This window comes from Aspergillus pseudoviridinutans (genome assembly GCF_018340605.1).
Source record: "Aspergillus pseudoviridinutans IFM 55266 DNA, scaffold_5, whole genome shotgun sequence".
Taxonomy (NCBI): Eukaryota; Fungi; Ascomycota; class Eurotiomycetes; order Eurotiales; family Aspergillaceae; genus Aspergillus; species Aspergillus pseudoviridinutans.
Window position 1 is genome coordinate 3,191,170 of NW_025091285.1, and position 18,959 is coordinate 3,210,128.

At 47.1% G+C, this 18,959-nt stretch overlaps 7 protein-coding genes and 1 non-coding gene across 8 annotated transcripts; 5 read left to right on the top strand and 3 right to left on the bottom strand.

The window, feature by feature from the left end:
* Window positions 1–2,132: 2,132 nt before the first annotated feature.
* Window positions 2,133–2,847, top strand: Asppvi_008171 (DUF4452 domain-containing protein; the record flags this gene model as incomplete). Its single annotated transcript, XM_043304052.1, has 2 exons — window positions 2,133–2,420; window positions 2,536–2,847. 2 exons carry the CDS (start codon window positions 2,133–2,135, stop codon window positions 2,845–2,847), a joined length of 600 nt encoding a protein of 199 aa, XP_043159987.1.
* A 2,073-nt stretch (window positions 2,848–4,920) lies between these two features.
* Asppvi_008172 (uncharacterized protein) lies at window positions 4,921–5,381 on the top strand (the record flags this gene model as incomplete). The annotated part of the gene is made up of 3 exons (XM_043304053.1): window positions 4,921–5,044; window positions 5,103–5,215; window positions 5,271–5,381. 3 exons carry the CDS (start codon window positions 4,921–4,923, stop codon window positions 5,379–5,381), a joined length of 348 nt encoding a protein of 115 aa, XP_043159988.1.
* A 397-nt stretch (window positions 5,382–5,778) lies between these two features.
* On the bottom strand, window positions 5,779–6,552 carry Asppvi_008173 (syntaxin family protein; the record flags this gene model as incomplete). Its single annotated transcript, XM_043304054.1, has 1 exon — window positions 5,779–6,552. The coding sequence occupies one exon, from the start codon at window positions 6,550–6,552 to the stop codon at window positions 5,779–5,781; it is 774 nt and encodes a 257-aa protein (XP_043159989.1).
* Window positions 6,553–7,272: 720 nt separating this feature from the next.
* Asppvi_008174 (putative TRAF-like signal transducer) lies at window positions 7,273–8,695 on the top strand (the record flags this gene model as incomplete). The annotated part of the gene is made up of 2 exons (XM_043304055.1): window positions 7,273–7,800; window positions 7,868–8,695. The coding sequence occupies 2 exons, from the start codon at window positions 7,273–7,275 to the stop codon at window positions 8,693–8,695; spliced, it is 1,356 nt and encodes a 451-aa protein (XP_043159990.1).
* Window positions 8,696–9,156: 461 nt separating this feature from the next.
* On the bottom strand, window positions 9,157–9,229 carry Asppvi_008175. Its single transcript has one exon. It is a non-coding gene; the product is annotated as a tRNA-Lys (tRNA).
* Window positions 9,230–9,548: 319 nt separating this feature from the next.
* Asppvi_008176 (uncharacterized protein) lies at window positions 9,549–12,156 on the bottom strand (the record flags this gene model as incomplete). Its single annotated transcript, XM_043304056.1, has 4 exons — window positions 9,549–11,574; window positions 11,645–11,803; window positions 11,864–12,011; window positions 12,072–12,156. 4 exons carry the CDS (start codon window positions 12,154–12,156, stop codon window positions 9,549–9,551), a joined length of 2,418 nt encoding a protein of 805 aa, XP_043159991.1.
* A 1,347-nt stretch (window positions 12,157–13,503) lies between these two features.
* On the top strand, window positions 13,504–14,463 carry Asppvi_008177 (phytanoyl-CoA dioxygenase family protein; the record flags this gene model as incomplete). Its single annotated transcript, XM_043304057.1, has 1 exon — window positions 13,504–14,463. One exon carries the CDS (start codon window positions 13,504–13,506, stop codon window positions 14,461–14,463), a length of 960 nt encoding a protein of 319 aa, XP_043159992.1.
* An 824-nt stretch (window positions 14,464–15,287) lies between these two features.
* Asppvi_008178 (uncharacterized protein) lies at window positions 15,288–16,200 on the top strand (the record flags this gene model as incomplete). The annotated part of the gene is made up of 7 exons (XM_043304058.1): window positions 15,288–15,308; window positions 15,371–15,436; window positions 15,487–15,555; window positions 15,620–15,740; window positions 15,789–15,862; window positions 15,922–16,009; window positions 16,064–16,200. 7 exons carry the CDS (start codon window positions 15,288–15,290, stop codon window positions 16,198–16,200), a joined length of 576 nt encoding a protein of 191 aa, XP_043159993.1.
* Window positions 16,201–18,959: the final 2,759 nt, after the last annotated feature.

Consider the following 18,959-nt stretch of genomic DNA (forward strand, 5'->3'; position numbering starts at 1 on the left):
ATGAGACTAGTGCCCAACCATGCACCCAGGAGAAACAAGAAGAAACGCATCCTGATCCCCAGGAGTCGAGGTGCAGTAGTGCAAGGAAAGGAGAGGGGCTGTATGGCCCGATGGCATGCATGATCCTATCTACTCCGTACTGTGAGCAGATATGCCCCTGCGAAGCGCTTCATTAGCCGCTGTTGAGGAAGATGTTTCTCTGTTGCCACACTCAGCATGATTCTACGCGTTTCTGCTTGAAGGAGCGATTATCTCTACCCTTATCAGTTGAGACATCTTCATAGAGTATCCAAGGATTGCCATTAAATTAACTTTGGAACCCCGTACAGCCTTCTTGCGAGGATCTTCTTCGTATTCTGATATTGGTTACCAAGAAGACGCATGGTTCGAATTTTGGGTTATTGTACCTTACGAATCATGTGTACTTATCACTGGTTGATCGACTCCAACGGCAGCTAATCCCATCCGACTTCTGGAAGAGATGTGTTCAATCTACTTTGACAGCAAGGTACCTGGTCAAGAACGTCTCTCAGACATAGAGGATACCTCAAATTGGCGCTGGAAGGTCTACTTCTGGAACTCTGGCGAACAATGTCTGTACGCATCCTACATACCTTATGATCTTGCAGACATTGTTACTGTTGACCAGATATTCAAGCCTAAGACTGCCCCAGGACCAGATGGCACGGTTCAAGAGGACCTAAGTCATGGTACCTTGCCGAGAGTGACGACCACGAATCAAAGCGCAAAGAGTGGGTGGAGTGCAATCATTACCCGCAGATATCGAGGGGCAATGGCGGTTGCTGGCTGCGGCTTCCTAGGTTGCAGGTTGCAACGCATGCCTGTCTGTCATACCAGTACCTTACGGTTCCGGACTACATTCTCTCTCCTTTCTTTACTCGTCCAGGAATAGTCAAAGGACAATAGCAAATGTCAATAATAGCTTTGAGGATCTAAAACTTCCATAGAAGCCAGAAAAAGCTCCCTGTACATCCACCAGCGGCAACCCGTGTGCATGGTACTGACAGGCATACGGTCTACTTGAGGAGATTACAAAACAGCTATGCGTAGTCATCATTGTGCTGCACCATTTTAGGTCATATATTTAATGAATAACAGTCATTAGCAGGAACATTATTGATCCTCATACCAACAGCCTACAGATTCCAAACTAGAAGCAGGAAAATAAAGGCAGAATAACATTACCTTAATCTCCTCATCTTTGCCCATCTACAGCTGCACCATCAAGTAATGGCAGTATCGCCTCAGGATTGCCCGCTAAACCTAATCAAGCCAGCCCAGATTTCAGTGCAAAGACCCGGGAGGAGATAAATTTGCCAGGATAAGATTAGCTTGTAACTAAAAGACGTCACTTAGGACCACTCACTAACTGCTTTTAGCAATATTAGAGCAATACTATTGGCTTTTATTCAAAGTGGCTGTTTTCTCTCCACTTGCAGCTCCAGTAGATGGATACCATTGGGCTTCCTAGTTCCCACCTTGCCACTCAGATGCCGCGGACGGACTTCTGGTTGGATTCTGGCTGCCCTAAGAGTGCTGCGTGACCTTGTTAGCGCCGAAAGTGGAACGCAGATATTACCATACAATCCCTCGTCAGGACCAACTTCATTATTACATGCCAGGTTAACTGTATGGTAAACAGTGTACTGATCTGGTACTGCCTTTGCAAGGGCTCCACCAGCTCCTAAGGATTGAGGACACTCAGCCCCAGCAAAACAACTGCAGCCCCTCCTGGCCTGTTGCCTCCGTCCGCTCCGAGCATCGTCTTCCCTTTTTCTTCGCTCCCGGTTCTTCTTTTCTACCTCTTGTCCCGCCCATCAACTCATGATTCCCCATCCCACAACCAACTAAAACAAAATCGACCCGACCTTTTGCTTTCACTCCCCCATCTTCCACTCTTCTTCCTTAGTACTATCATTACTACATCCCCTTTGTATCTTTGTCTTATACTTGCATTCTTCCGTCTATACCCTTTCATTTCGCCTTGCGAGACGTTCTTGTTATCCTCAGGTATCGAGTTGTGCTGGTTTTCTGTAATCACCTCGAAAACCTGAGTCAGTAACATTAACATACATCTGTCCCCTCTATTCGCCACCACAAATCACATCAGAATGTCTACTTTCTTCTACGGCCATCACCAGCAGCATCACCAGCAGCACCCCCATCAGGGTGCTACTAGCCACATGCCATCATCGAACAACCATCATAACGGCCGCTCCCGTAGAGGGCCCAAGATGGCATCTCAGAATGCTCAACGTCAATTCCGCGGTGTGAAGAGTATGAGGGAACTTGCCGAAGCCCCTGCTGTGACTGCCTTCCGTGTACGGTTTGAAGCTGGACGGTCTTTCGACCTGGACGACGACCTGGAGTTCTGCCCGGGTCTCCTTACAGAGGACGATGTATGTTATGACAGCCCGGTTCTCGGACATCCCGTTCCCTCAGATATTGGCCGAGCGCCTAGGACCCCTCCAACCAGCTAAATTCGAGGCATTTTATTAACACACGAAATCACAGCTACACTCAATTCACTCTGCTTCCTCGGATCGGTCGTCGCTCTCCAGCGGTTCTCCCGACTCGTCTCCTCTTCAGCATCAGATTCAGCCTGTCCAGCAGGTCACGCCATCCATCTCCTTGTCTCCCGCATCCACCAATACATTCGTGCATTCAGGGGTTACCAGTAATCTTAATATGAGCTTCCAACAGCCGTCGGCGGTCCGCACTCGCAAAGTCATTCCCATCGTCAATCCTAACACCGGAATGACATTGACCAGCCCACCCACGTCCATTTCGCCTGGTGCGATGCAGAATGCTCAGCGGCGGTGGTGAGGACTGCTATCTGCCAGGTCGCCTTGTCAGTGACAGAGACCTTCGGTCATGGCATGTTTTTCTTCTGCTGTCTCAGCTTCTGCATCATCGCGATTCCCTAACCGCCGGTCATAATTCTTCTGGTACTTACTTCCATACGGCCGTCGCATCTTATCACGACTCAACCGAAGTTTCTTTTACGAGCGCAAGAAACCTAAGAGGATAAACTAGTGTTTTCTGTATATACACTTTTCTCCGATGACGACCTACAGCACTTCTATTAGATTCTCTGCTATGCTTCATCCTATTGCGAGCGACGGCGCCTGCGATTCGACTTTAGTTTTGCACTCTTTTCACACACACTCACACGATACCTTGTTTTATCTTCCGGTTAGGGAAAAAAAATTCCTTTTTGGCCTCGGGGTTTGGCCGCGATGATGATAGAAGCGCGGCTTGGCGCTTTCATGTCTATGGTCCGGAGTTGCTTCTGTTCGGTGTGCTATGGCGACTGTGTCAGATACGTTCAGGTTTCTACCGATTCATCCTCGGATATTGCTTATTATTGGGGTTATTGATTTTTGGGCGGGACGGAATACTCATGCTTCAAAGGGATTAGAAAGGCGGAAACGATATACGTCTGCATTGTTGGGTTGATATCATTGGTTCTGATTGGGATTTCTGTCTGTGACATCCATACTCTCGTCGGGCGTTGTTCCCATATGTCCGTGCAATTGTTTCATTTTTATTTTTTTCTTTTCATCTTCTTTGGATTCTCTCTCTTCTTTCCTGTAAATTGATTGAGAGTCGGAGTCTGGCGGTGCTCATTGCTCCGCTGCAATTGATCAGCTGGCCTAGATTGATCTCTGGCTGGAAAGCCATAGACCATGCCGCACTTACCTTTCAAAGAAAAAAAAGTTTCGGTCCGTTGCTGTGTCATTGGTCGAAGCTGCACTTCTTAAAGTTTTTCTCTATGCTTCCACGTTGGTTCGTTTGGATGTTACTTCTGTCATAACTTCTCCCGGAGAGTACTTACCATCATTCAAATGTATGATTCTTTAAAGCCTCTCTTCAGGTTGCCATTCTCAGCTTCTCTCCTTGACCGTGTCTTTGCTGCCGGACGCAAGGTCCAGTTCCGACGGTTGTTAAGATTCGACATGGACCAGCTAAAAGCAAGCGTGGGCGATTGCATTTGAAAGCATCCGGCACGTCTATAAGTTAAGGGTCTGTAGATTTACTAGAGACGGGCATTGCAGAGGCTATCCTACAATATATGTGCCTTGATGCATGGAACATGACACGAAATCCAGTTTCAAGCCTATTGTATACATGATGTCATTGCCTACACTGTTACTTGCCAGAGGGGCATGATAAAGTGGGTGTTTTGAGGATGACCAGCCGACAGGATATATCAACGTCGTTACCTGGTTAAGCAGCAAAAGAACATGTCTGTAAAGACGGGCTCTCGACCAGAGAGGTAACTAGACCACAAGAGCATCTACTTACCATACCAGAACAGACTGACTGCTATAGATAGACAAATTATTGCTAATAATGAAGTTCCCTTCGTCCATTCCCCAGTCCAACCCAAGATGGCTGGTCGATTGAGTAGCACTGACGTCATCATTGACACACACGCAATGGGCATTTTCGTCGCCCCTATGGAGAAGACCCAGGGGAGCAGAGGATCGCTGCAGTGATAATTATCGTGATTACTATCGTCCCGAGGGATCCAGTCAAGCTTGGCCGAGGTGGATGGCATTCTTTGGGCGTTGCGTATGCGTTTTCGCTTTTACTTTTAAAGTCGTCTCGTCTCCCGCTACTGATGTGTGCTTCACTTCTGATTTAGTGACATTTCATCTTTCCTACTAGTATATATCCGACACAAACAGTATATATATTTGTCTTATTCTGGTTCACATTGAAGGTGAGTTGGAGCCATTGATACTGAAGCAATACTCTTGCCTCCCACCATTCAATTGCGAACAGCGTCTTTGGGATATTACTTGCACCACACAACTAGACTATATCACTCATGCGCAGCAAAAGTTGTATACTAACGGAACTCTCAAGCAGAGTCACATCCCGCAAATCATCATGTCGTTCCTCACCTCCGTACGTGCATCGATCAACCCCCGCGTGGCCATCAGACCAGGCTACACGGCCGTCTCGGCTTTCCACAACTCCGGCGCTCGCCTGGGCTTGAAAGAGTCGGATCAGAGTCAGTTTCATCCGTCTATCTGCTCCTCAAATTGCAATTGACTAATGTGAGAGCGCAGACCGCGATAATCTGGACTCCCACTACGAGGCTGAGAAGCAAGATCAGTTGAAGAGTACTAAGGAGGGCAAGGCGAAGTGGAAGGGCGAGCTTGCTAGCAACAGTGAGGCATCGGTAAGAGCCAGTCGATTTCGTCGGGAGTAAAACATTGACTGATAATTGGTACTAGGTCAAGGCAGACCGCGGCGAGCTTGACAGCGACGACAAGGACTTCCAATCACTCCAAAGTCGGACCAAGGATCTGCCGAACAGAAGTGGCCCTGTGAACAAGTCTCAATAGATTCCTCTTATCTAGTGCTTCGGCTGTGGAAGGTGACTCTGGATTCGGGTGTTGGGGTATTCGCTAATTCATGGGAGTTTGCATGTTGTCGTGTATTTTAAGAAAATATGCCATGAATGCAATGGATGAACGATATCAGATCAACAGTTTATATCAACGACAAAGGGATATCGATAAAGCATCAATCAAGGAGCGTAATAAATTGTATCGAGGTAAGACAATTCCATCTAGCGCACAAGGGAGGCTCGGATACCATGTATGGGGAGTTCCAAACATCGCGGAGAAGAAGCAGACAGACGCCATGTTCGCCTTAACACCAGGTCATATCTTAGAATAGCAAGTATTCGTATAGGGGGTAGATGAACCATAAGACCATCCGGATATATATGCCAATCGCTCATTTCAAGATCACAATCAGAATGACCAGAATGATAATCAGACCAATGATGGTCATCATACTCCAGTTCTCACCCGCCTTCTTTCTGATCTTATCCAGCCGTTTCCTCGCGCCATCCAATCGTCTCTGGTGCCGGTCGACATCACCATCCATGCCATCAAGCAGTGCGACGTGTCCTTCCAGCTCGTCGCCAATCTGAATGCTGAGCTGGTGCTGTCGCCCGATTGACTCCCCAAGCCGATCCAACTGTTCATCCTGCTCGCGTAGGGTCTCAGCGTGATGGTCGTAAATCTGTTGATTGGACATATTGGAGTGGTCCAGACTTGGAGAAGGCGAGTCGCGGTATGGCTGAAAGAGGTTGCGACGATTTTCATCAGCCTCTTCCGCTGCGGAATCCATAAACCGGACAGACTTGGAAGGTGGATGCTGTGGAATCGGCTGTTTCAGGTCGGGAGACGAGCTTTTGACATTACTGAAATCCGAGTCCAAGACCGAATCGTCTTGTTCGTGAAACTGGGATGAGAGGTCCCGATATTGTGATTGCAGATGATGGAGCTGATCTTTAAGATCAGTGACGCCATCGTCGTTGGCTTCCTCCAGACGCGAAACTTCCGATTCTACCGATTCAATGCCATCGCGTAGAGACTCTAAAGAGCGGGAGATTTCTCCATCCTGACTATTGGGCTCCAGATTCAGTGAGATCGCTCGTTGTCGCTCCAACAACGACAATTTGATGTGATCAGCAAGGAGGAATAACTGAGATGGGTTCGGCATCTTGAAAAGGCGGTTGCGGCCTCGATTCGGGCGAGGTATGTGACAGGTATAACGACCGTGGGAAGCCTGGAAGATGAGACCGGGACACCCAGCGCTGATGAGGCAATAATGCGGAGACGATCTGAGGCTGACTACCGGGGAATGGAATGCGACAGGAGGAACGCGGCGCAGGCGTCAGCGACAGGTCACGCAGGGGCCTCTGTTATGAGAAGCTGATTTGACGGTGGATACAGACGGTGGAAGTGAAAGGGGGAAACTTCGCGACCTGGATAAAGTTGTTTGACGGGGATAGTAGTTGACAATGATGGATGGACTGGATGAGGCCTTCTCGGCCGGCGACGGATTGATCTGCCGTTTCCGCATCATCTGCCCCCCGCAATAATAATGGCAATCGCTGGTGGTCACCCTCTTTCCATCCATCCGCTGCTGTTTCGGTCCTTTTCTCAACATTCCTCTTTCGCGTCGTCTGCAAGCCTCAAGTTCATCCAGCAATTTTACGTATCACACAGAGATCTCCAATTCAACTGCAGCCACCGTGTGACCCTGATGGGTTGCTGTCATAGTTATCGTTTCATCTTCAGACCTCCACGGCAACTCGACAGACGATCATTTCTTGATAACTCTCTTTTTGGTCACACCTGAATCCTGCGGTGTCTTGCATACCCCTATTAAACGGAGCCGTTTGACTGAAGGCGAAGATACCTGACACTTTTGCCGACTATGAACCTCGAGGAGCTTCTGATGATGGAGTCGATCTGCGACCGCCACGAGATCGTTGACCTGCGTGCTCTGGAGTATGTCTCCAATTATGACGACCATCTTATGTGTGCGATATGCCACTGTCCCTTTATTCGACCGGTTCGCTTGCAGTGCGATCATGTTTTCTGCCAAAAATGCTTGAATTCCGCCATTACCACGTTTGCCGCTGGTCGAGATGATTTCACATGTCCGAGCTGCCGCACGCCGACTCGAGATGTCTACCTCAATGTACCTCGACTATTGATCAATATGTGTGACGACGTACGAGTAAAGTGCCCATTTTCGAGCGAGGGTTGCAAGGAAATTGTACCGAGAGGTCATGTTCAGGCTCATGTCGATAAATATTGTGGGTATAGGCTCATGGATTGCCCCGGGACACTTTGCGACAAGAAGACGAGGAAGAAGGATCTCAGTCCCGATAAAAAATGCATGCATGAGCTGCACCAGTGCTCTCGCTGCGAGGAGGAGGTGATGGAGCAGGATTACGAGGTTCGTACTATACCCTGACGATCGTCTTATTTTGTGGTTAACCGTATTTCTTTTCCGGTTTATCCAGGAGCATGTAAAGGAATTGTGCCCCAGCTTGAGAACAACCTGTCCCGACTGTCAAACAACAGTCTTTCGAAAAGTGTTAAGGGATCATATTGAAACCTGCCCGGAGGCAATACATGCTTGTGCCGCATCCAAATATGGATGCCCCGTTAAAGTCAAGCGGGCCGACCTGGCGACACATGAGCAAATTTGTCCACTCATCGCTATGGGCCCTTATTTCGAAGCTCAGAATGCCCGGCTCGACTCCCTGGAATTGACCATCCGCCATCTTCAGCAGCGAAATGAGATCTTTGAGGACGGAATCGCCAATATTCGCTCTACCCTACTTGATGCTTCGCATGCCCTTCCTGGACACGCCGCAGAGACCCGATTAAGCTCCTCGGGGCAGTCAGGGTCATCAGGCTCTCCGCGCCTGTCGGATAATCAATCACACGCTGATCACTCTAGTGCAATATCTTCTAATGCCGCCACTACGACATATCTACTCGCCCTGCACGAGTCTCTTCGAGAAGAAGTTGGTCAGCTTTCGCATGCAATTACCGATTTAGACGCTCGAGCCAGCATGGCGATCATGAATGAGTGTCTCCGTATAAAGGAAGACATGGCTCACACAAATGCTGCTGTCAGTAGTATTCGCATGCAGATCCAGTGGCTGATGAATCCTCGTCTACACCAGGGCCATCGAACTATTGGTGTGCGCGGAAATAATGGTAGCAATAGCAATGATGAGAGCAGGACTGGCCAGCTAGGGCCGTCTACGTCTGGTCCATCCTCGGGCTTGCTCAGACCCCGGAGACCGAGCGATAGCGGACGGGAGGGTACCAAACTTTGACCTCCTGTCCTTGCTTGTTCCATTGAACATGCAAATTATGATGATGATATAATATAATACGCTTATGGCGAGCCATGCATTAGACAGCGGTTTTGTTATTGTGCAACGTCTGACGTTCGCCTTGCACTGGATGCTTGTATATAGTATGCTTTTCGGAGTTGACTGGTCGGTCAGCAGTGGTTGTGTGAGTTTCCCTTTGTTCTTCAGCTGGTCTGTGAAGGCTTAATAGCACTTTGAACCTCTGCCATGGCATGCTCGTGTATGGTAGGCTGGTACTGTTAAATGTTCGGAGTATTGAATCTACCTTTGATACCTGGACTCATCATAGACACATAACACAACCGTATACGTAATTGGTTCTAGGACGGTCACGCATCTAGTTTATAGACCATGGGCTCTCCAAGTGTGTTCATCGAGAAAAGCAACAAGGAGAGGGAAAAAAAATATGAAGCCAAAAAGAAAGCCGAACGCGGGGGTCGAACCCGCAACCTTGAGATTAAGAGTCTCACGCTCTACCGATTGAGCTAGCCCGGCGGCGCTTGTTGAAAGGCAATGCTCTAATTGCGCTAATAGCAGAACGGGAATATGCATGACAGTCCTCAAGTGATACAGATCATAATATAATTCCGACAGACACGTAGAAAATTACAGGCTGAGAGTTTTGATGTGAATAAATAGCTTTCTTTTGAGTATGAATATGTCCATGTTCTTGATTTTTATTGGGTGGTAGAAAAGCTAGTACACATGCCATAGTAACAGATGCTTCAAGATATATTTCCAGCAATGAGCGGTAGATCTATACACCGGATAGCGATCAAGATCAACCCACGATCACAATCGCAACATCTCAGCATCAATATCCAGAACCGTATCTATTATCATAGCCTGACCCGGGATAACCGTGATGCCCTTGGCCATGCCCATGTGATTGGTGCTGATGCTGCTGGTGTTGATGCTGTTGGTGCTGATGTTCCGGGGGCCTGTAGCCAGGACCCGGAGGTGGGTGGCCATATTGGTCCCCGTAAGGGTTGTTCTGGTAGCCACCGTGGGGTCCACTGTACCCACCACCGAGATGCTGCTGTGCAGGCGGCTGATCGTACTGGGGATGATGTGGCTGGGAGTGTGACTCGTAAGGCAGCTGGCCATGTGGTTGATATGGACGATCGGGCTGTTGGTGCTGGAATGGAGCCTGATGTTGGGGAGCTACATTCTCAACACGTTCCTCCCTTGATGAGCTACCCGGCAAGAAGCTAGAGAAGGCACCCTCCAACTTGCTAAGCTTGGATATGCCTGGAATGGGGAGCTTTGAGAGCTGATCCCAGGGGAGGGAGGAAGACTGCTGTTGCTGGGGATGTGGCTGCTGGTGGGTAGGATGCTGCTGGTGAGTGGCATGGCTAGGCTTGTTACCTCCCAGAGTAGCAAAGCCAGTGCTGGCATGCGAGTGTCCGACTTGACCGCCGTTGTTCTTGCCTGCCCTAACACCCTCAGAGCTCAAAATATCATTGAGGCTTGCACCTCGGTCCGGCCTGGAGTGAGCCCAATTCTGGACGGCCTCGAACATGGTCCGGTGTGCCTCATTATGCATGTCGCGCAAAGCAGGATGGTGGAACACATGAAGGCAGTCGTCCAGAACCTGTTGCTCTGGGACTTCGGGATGCTCCCAGGCGTACAACACCCGAGGAGCGACATATTTGAGGATAGCTGAGGCGACTCGGCCAGCAGGTTCATTGAGAATATTGGAGAAGTGGTCCTTGGAAAGCATCGAGTGGGTGGGGTCGGTGCAGTGAGGATCTGTCCATGGTTCAAATTGATGCTGGCCAGAGGCATCAATGACACCGGCCGAACCAGCTTGTAATGAATTGGAAGCGGCGCTGATGATGGGACGGATGAACGGAGCAAGAAGTGACATGACGAATACAGTCAGGGTTTCCGTGACCTTTTCCACCAGCGTCTCTAGACCCGGAATCTTCTCAATTATTGACGAAAGCTTCCGCACCACATTATCTCTGAACTCAAGGATGGGGTAGATCTGAGCCACAGTCTTCTTCGGATCAAAGTCTGGCATTCCTGGCAAACCAGGCCCAGCAGGGCCTCCGGAGGTGGAGGGCTGGCTAGGCCCCGAAGCTCTACTGAGCGATTCTCCCAGGTCGCGACCGGTAGCCGAACCGTAATCATCCAATCCTCGAGATGTCTCGTGAGCGACATATCCCGTCCTCTGACCACTGTGTTCATTGGCATACTGCTGAGCTTCAGAGCGACGTTTGAGCTCCTCAGCCTGGTCGACGAGGTCCTTTGTCCCTGGGATTTTGCCCAACAATCCGGTGAAAGCAGAGAGAGATCCGCCAGAAGAGTTCGCCTGAGCATCCCCCAGCGCGATATCCATCTCATTAACCTCTGACTGGGTGAAGTGATCTGTGGCCTCTCCAAGCACGGAATGGAAGAAGTCCACCATACCAAAGGTGCCTGTCACAAGGGGAAAGACATGGTGACCACGGATATTCATTTCGGTGGCTGCGCCGGTGTGCGGAAACACATTGCGAAAGCCCATTTCGCGGAGCGCAAGTTCGCAGTAGTTTGTGTGCGCTGCAAAGTCCTCCAGAGTATGTAGACCTTGACCCAAGCATCGCAGAGCCTCACAAAGGTCTTCCTCCTTCCCCTTGTGGTGGCCACCGCTGGTATACAATCTTCCGTAGTGGATGCTCCTCGCCAGACTATACTTGATGTAGGCAGTACTCGTGGTCCAGTCTCCTCGTTCGTTCGCGATGTAGTTCTTCATACCAGTCTGCGGGTCGATGTCAAGTTCAACCTGGCGGATGGGGCCACGGAGTCGAGCGTCGTACTGACGTGCATCCTGATTATCCGCATAGTCTTTGGGGTTGCTACAAGAGTTGGACAGAAGCATCAGCACAAAGACGTAGAGGCATCGAGCAGAACTACCGATTGACGTACTCAATATGCTCCTCGGGGCGATATACCCCGAGTCTGTCGGAGGTGACCTCAAACTCAGCCGTCGCATAACCGAAAGTCAAGAAAGAAAGGATCCAAACGAGGATGCGGATGGTATCGGCGGGAAGATTCTTCAGAGTACCGACGTCCATTGCCTGCGAGCTTAAGAAGCAAGTTAGTAACTGCTTTCGCATTCTCAACCCAAAGAAACAGACTACTCACTAGTCGCGCAGCCAGTTTCCAAAATAAACGCGCTTAACCATCATAGACGTCCACTTGTGGCCTTTGATAAAGGCAATAGTCTTGAGCATATCTTCGATGTCGCCATGTCGCCAGTTTTTGCCTTCAACAGCTGAGATAGAAGCGATGTCTATTGATTTTAGCGAAGAACAACGGTAGGTGATCAAGCAGATGAGGGAAGTGGACATACTGCCAGCACCAAAGGCATGAACCTGCGAGGGTAGCAAAACCAGTAGTAATGCCACCACAATGAGGGCATTGAAGCCTGGACTCATTGTGCGAGTCATAGCCCAAACAACGTGTATATAACTCTGTACCTCAGCGAAAGACAAACGGCGTCAAGAACCGGAGAATATGACACAAAGTGTGGGGTATCTAATATCGTACTTCCAATTTTCAAGTATTCAGCTAGTCGTTGTTATATGGAAAGTAAATAATCAGACGGCAGGAGTCCTGAAGATGCAAACAGAAAAACAAGAAACTGCCCCGACTAGTCAGCATGTAAGAAGACGATGACAGCTGAAGCTGTTGTTTCAGTTGCCAACTAACATCAGGCCAGCTGCGAGAACAATTTCTTAGTCTATTAGGGAACAATTAGTCCAAACTAGGACAGCCCCATTATTATTGAAAATTTATGAAATGACAGAGCGTATTTGTAACAGACCAGTAAAAAGTAATGATGGAATATGACGTACAAAACGCAGACTCTCACGGGCAAAGGAGGGGCAAGCTGGCTCTGTTGACCCACAGTATCAACTAGACTACAGCAGTAGGCGCCTTAGTACGGAGAATAGAGCACAGCTATGTAACTGGGACCGTGGGGCATTACTGCTAGTAATTTACCTTGGTTGACTCCAACAACTGTACCAGGGTATTCTCGTCTCACTCCATTTTGCATTGTTACTATAGGAAAAATAGAAGATGCACAACAGAGATAGACAGGATAGGTGAGGAACAATCCTGACAGATTGTGATAGCATCCTCCTGTCTGATATGCGTTCTAAAAACACTCCAGCATCTATTTTTTGATTGATCTAAATATAACTCTCATGGTGGTCTTCGCTCCTGCTGATCATCATCACCACTATCAATCAGACGGTGGGAAGTGGAGTTGAGCCAGCTAAATGATGATCAACAATGTATTTTATGCAGTAAATTTCGATAGTGAAACGATCAATCATGACTGAGAGGTATATAGTCTGGTAGCGTATTATTCCACACTGTTGATATTCTCTATCAGACACTTCTTTACTTCATAGTTCATACTTTAGTCATAGCAATGTAACCATAAAACCCCGCTTTCTTTCTGCCGCGGGGTAGATGCGTATTACTATTTCCAGAGTAATTGTATGATTGTTATTATGAGTCGACTCCACACAATGTTATCAACAACTGAAGATTATAACAGATTACCATGTAGGGTGGCATGGCCTCAACAAGGTAGTATTTGATATACGACATTGTTTGATAATGGAAAATGATACCTAATCTGTGCACGCTGTGCCCAGCAACACATATAAGCTGATTGCTCAACCCACCCTACCCCACCCGACAGCTAAACAGCAACAGCAGATTCTTTACTCGAAACAGGGCCACCATTGACAGGAATACCATCTACCACAATGACAGGCTCAACCTCTTACCTCGACGCGCTTCAACGGGATGGCTTCGTCGTCATCCCCTCCCTCCTCACCCCAGAAGAAGTAGAGCACTTCCGCGCCATCGCTACAAAAGCAACAACCCTCACCCGTAACGGCCACTGGCCTCACTTCCGCACCGTCCCCAAGCAGTTCCCACCCTGGCCCAAAACGCCGCCTCCCGCCTCCGAAGGCGGCATCTGGGGCGTGCAGCACCTCCTGCACCCACAGATGCCCGACCGCACCGAATTCGCTCGGTTCTATTTCTCCGAGAAGGTGCTAGCGGTCGCGGAGGAGCTGCTCGGAGTTAAGGGCACAGGTTCATCAGCCCCGCCGAACGACACTACTGAGCCGCTGGTGATGGAGCTATTCAATTTGCTTGTTGCGCCGGAAACGAAGGACTTCGAGCTCCGCTGGCACCGCGATGATATTCCTGAGACGGTATCGCCGGAGGAGGAGATGCGGTTGCTGCAGGCGAAGAGCCCGCAGGGCCGGCAGTCGCATGCACAGTATAATCTGGCGCTGTGTCCGGATTCCTCACTGATTGTGGTCCCCGGGTCGCATCGGCGGGTGCGTACGGAGACGGAGCGCAGTGCCGGGCCGTATGAGCCTGAGTTGCCGGGTCAGTTGGTGGTGGAGCTTCAGCCGGGGGATGCGGTTTTCTATGACAGTAATATCCTCCATCGGGGAGTGTACAAGGCGAAGCTTCAGGGAGGTGAGGAAACGAGGCTGACGCTGCATGGGAGCATTGGGTTAAAGGTGTCGGCGTCAGGGTCCAACGCGGATGAGAAGGTTCGGGCTACTGCGGTCCTGCAGCATGGTGTTGGTTCGTGGGTTCATCAGGAGGATGCTGCGTTTGGCATTGGCGAGCGAGCGGAGAAGATGAGGGCGAACTTGATAGCGCTCGGGACAGGCGAGGGCGTCGGATATTCTCTACAAGGTTAGCGTCGTCTGTCGATTTTAGCTACATTCGAAACCAGATAAACCATCGGAGCATGTCCGGAATCAGTCACTCGTGCACCTTAGAATGACACAGAGGCTTATCGTATCGTCAACAAGTCAATGAACAGATCATGACATCCAGATATAGGAACATAAAATTTTGTTGGACTATTACAATGGAGTCGTAACAATTGTCGTAATCATCATAAGACCGTCATGACCCGTGCGCCGGTCGTTGCCCATACACGTAATGGTACACAACGTATACATGTATATCGGGCCGCAGCAGATCCGCGCGTACTTTATCCACATATTCCTGCGCAGCTTCGCCACTGTGACTACAGGTCAGCCGACCTTTCGGAAAAGTTCGGCTAGTGCCAAGATAGCTGACACAGTGAATGAGACAACCCTAGATCACATGACTAATCTCCACTTTAAAGGTCGGCTGACCTCCTTACAGTAACTTACCTTCTTACACATCTCTCATCTCTCCCCCCGGCACCCCCTTTTATTTTTTTTTTTTCGATCAACTAGTTGATAATTAGTTGTGGATTGATCATTACCCTCCCTACCTCTTTCTCTCACTCCCTCCTATTACCTTAAAGGTAGGTTTTCTACTTCAGAATACTCTCACCTTCATCTCACCTTTATCTCATTCCGGCGACACACCTAGTTCCTAACTAGTTAGGAACTAGTTGGTGACTCTTACTATCACCTCACCTTTATCTCACAATTCTGGCCGACAACTAGTTTATAACTAGTTAAGATCTAGTTACATATCATTGATATTCTTTTACTAACTAGTTTATAACTAGTTCGCATTCACAATGACCTTTGTGAAAAAATCAGTAAGTACTACTCTGACTGTTCAACTAGTTCTAAACTAGTTAGAATGCTAACTAAGCTATAGGAGGCATATCTACAGTACCTTGAACTCGGTGCTGAGGGGCTGACCCTCCCTCCATTTGCTGAAAATGTAAGTCAAGTACCTGACTAGTTACCAACTAGTTACTAACTAGTGGACAGGCCATGGGATACTTAGTGGTCTACCCCGGAGAGGTCTATTGCAGAGCACCTGGATGCCCCAAGGCTAAGGTATGTATTTCTTCTACATTCCTAATGAACTAGTCCTAGACTAGTTGCTAACTAGTTCTATTAGGAGGCGTACTCCAGCCTTAATAATCTCAAGAAGCATATTCAGAGTGCACACAGCAAAACGTATACTGTTCATACCACCAGCGGAGGAGCTCCAACCATCAAGGAGCAGCAGGAGGCTATCGGTAAGTCCCTATCTAACTAGTTTATAACTAGTCGCTGACTGGTTACAGAGTGGTACCAGAAGCTTCTTGAGGAGGAGGAGAAACCAGAGCTGCCTGCTCTCCCCTTGAAGAAAGATGGCACTGTAAGTACCTCCTATTAATAAATMCCTAACTAGTTCAGGACTAGTTGCTAACTAGTTAGGTTCATATTAAGAATATGAAAGAAATGGTCAAGGGCATGGGCGTGAGTGTTCCTTGTGGTGAATGCAAGAAGAGGAAGAAGACTCGAAGTAAGTTCTTACTCTTATTAACTAGTTCATAACCAGTCACTAACTAGTTCTTAGCTTGCTGTTCCTCAAACAGCCAGGAATGGTGTGAGAATTTCGATTACTTTGCCAAGAAGGATGACAAGGGCAAGGCCAAGGAGCTAGAGGAGAGCGAGGAGGAGAGTGAGGAGGAAGAATCAGATGATGGTAACTAGTTGTGAACTAGTTTTGAACTAGTTGGTGGGAACTTCTCTTTGTTTTTTTAAAGGTGTTGTAACTAGGTAAGCCTAGTTACTGGCGTTCTGGTGTGGGCTTTTTTTGAGAGGTGACTAGTTAATAACTGGCTCTTAACTAGTCTAGCCTACTACTGGTTTGGAATGTAAACATCCTTTTGCTACTTCTAAATCTAAACTTATGTTTCCTAAGCTATATATATATGTAAGGTGTAGATAATATATAATAAGAGTAACTAGTTTATAACTAGTTATAGCCTAGTTAATAAGTTATGAACTAGCTAATATATATATTTACTATAAAATTATGAACTAGTTCTTAACTAGTTTATACCTACCCTATGCAAGGACTAGAGAATAATTATTATAAGTATATATAATCTATTGGACTAGTTCCTAACTAGTTAAGAACGAGTACCAGGCTGTTCCTGGCCTGAAATAGCAACCTCTTTTTGCCGGATCTGAACCTGGAGTAATCTTTCTCTAAGCTCAACACGATTTGCCTCTAGCTGAATCTGTCTCTCTTCAAGCTGAAGACGCCTTTCAAGCTGTTGAAGCTTACGTTCTTCAACCTCTAACTGAGCCTGTTGTATCTGTAAATTCTGGACTTGTAAATTAGAAGTAGCTGTTCGCTGTAGTAGCCTAGATAGAAAGGCAACTAGTTAGTAACTAGTCTGGAACTAGTTAAGGTAGGGACTTACGGTGATTGTGTACTTCTAGAATATGTTAGTAAGTATTAGTAATAGTATCTCTATAAAACTCACCTTGGTGGACTTGATGATGGGATACCCAGGTAAGGAGTTGGAGATCTAAGAAAGGTTAAAATGGACTAGTTGCCAACTAGTTAGTGACTAGTTACTAAACATACTCAGATGGAGACTCGGAATATAGCCTAAGATTAGAAAGATTAGTGAGAGTACTTTATAGTATAGGAAGGATAGATTTATATACCTTCTTGGGGTTGGTCGACGCGGTATTTGTGGAGTTGATGTTCTAGAGAAGTTAGAAAAGATATAAGCTAACTAGTTCAGAACTAGTTCAGAACTAGATATACTTACCGTGATCTTGAACGTGGGGTTGGTGTTCTACTATAAGAGCTACCTCTTCTTCCTCTGCGAGAGCGTATTCCACCAGAGGAGTTTGACTCAAAGAGAATATTATCAGGATCTCTAATATCCCCTTCATTCCGGCGCTTCAGCTTCCGACTGTCTAGGGGATGTTAGTAACTAGTTAGTAACTAGTTGGGGACTAGTCCATACTCTGCCGGGTGACATTGTTCCAGTATCGTGTTGCTATATCATCTGATCGATATGAATGATGGGTACCATAGGCCATTCGTGCCTGATACTGATCAATATCACGTTGATCAAGGATATASGATCTAATATAGTTAGTTAAGTATAATAAACTAGTTAGTAACTAGTTATAAACTAGTCTATAACTTACCCCTTCACTGCCCCTAATAGCGACTCATGAACCCCCATAAAATAAGATTTATAGTGGCTCTGCTCAACAGCATTAGTAATRTTTCTAATCTGTTSAAAGAACTCAGGTGGCATTAATGAGCAGGCTTTATTTAAGCCAGCTGCAATAACATGATGGCGCTTRTGCTCAGCCCAAGCTGCAATCTCTGGTGATTCATGCTCTGGAACTAGTTAGTAACTAGTTCTATATAACTAGTTTAGAACTAGTTCTCACCTTGAAGAAGTTCAATAAGCTGATAGTATTCAGCTTCTGTTTCACAATCAAGAAGGCTTCTCATCCTTGTAAAGGTAGTATAAGAAGGATCCCCTGGCTCATTCATATCTCCTGCTATTCCAAGAAGTTTTGAAATAGTTCGTAGAAAGTGCACACGACAGAGAATTAAAATATTCTTTAATTGCCATTGCCAGGGTCGGTGAGCATTATYAATAGAGGCAAGGTAACGCCCAAGACCTAGGATCTATTAGTAACTAGTTGRTAACTAGTYYAGGACTAGTTAGRCCTACCTGACATCTGCTTMCCACACATATCAACCAYAATACCCTTAAACCCACTATTATGAAGATAGTGGAAGTTTACTGGCTTCTGGGTGATTTCACCTATTAAGCTAAAGACTTGTTCAAATAAAAGTTGATAGCTTTGGGCTGTTTCCTGGTTGATAAACACCCGCAAGAGTGTAAGAACTTACTAGTTAGTAACTGGTTGATGACTAGTTAGGAACTAGTCTACTTACTTTTTCCATGTTCAGGAAGAAAGGTTGCAAAGATCACCTCATTAAACTCTCCCTTAATCCTTTTATAGGACATATCGATTTCAAAGCTGTCAAGAGATCTTAGGATCTGAATCTGCTGATCAAATCCACAGATAATCATGGTACAATCATCCTGGGTATAGACCCTCCGGATATAATTCTAGCAACTAGTTAATAACTAGTGCATAACTAGTTCAGGACTAGTTGCCTACCTTAATCTCTGGCCTGCGATCCATTTCATATAGAATACCATTGATATTCCGACCACAAGGATAAAGAAGGGCTTTTTCCTTCGCAATAATAGCTGCAAATCGGTCCTGATTTACAAAGCTATTATGAATTTGAGAAAGGGTCTGGCCATTGTACTGCTGACAGAACTGCAAAAGTGAAGGGCTCCGAAGAAAGGTACCTATAACTAGTTAGTAACTAGTCCCCATTTTTATACCTATTTTAAAGTAAACTAGTTCATAACTAGTAGGTAACTAGTTAACTTACTTAAAGTAAGATC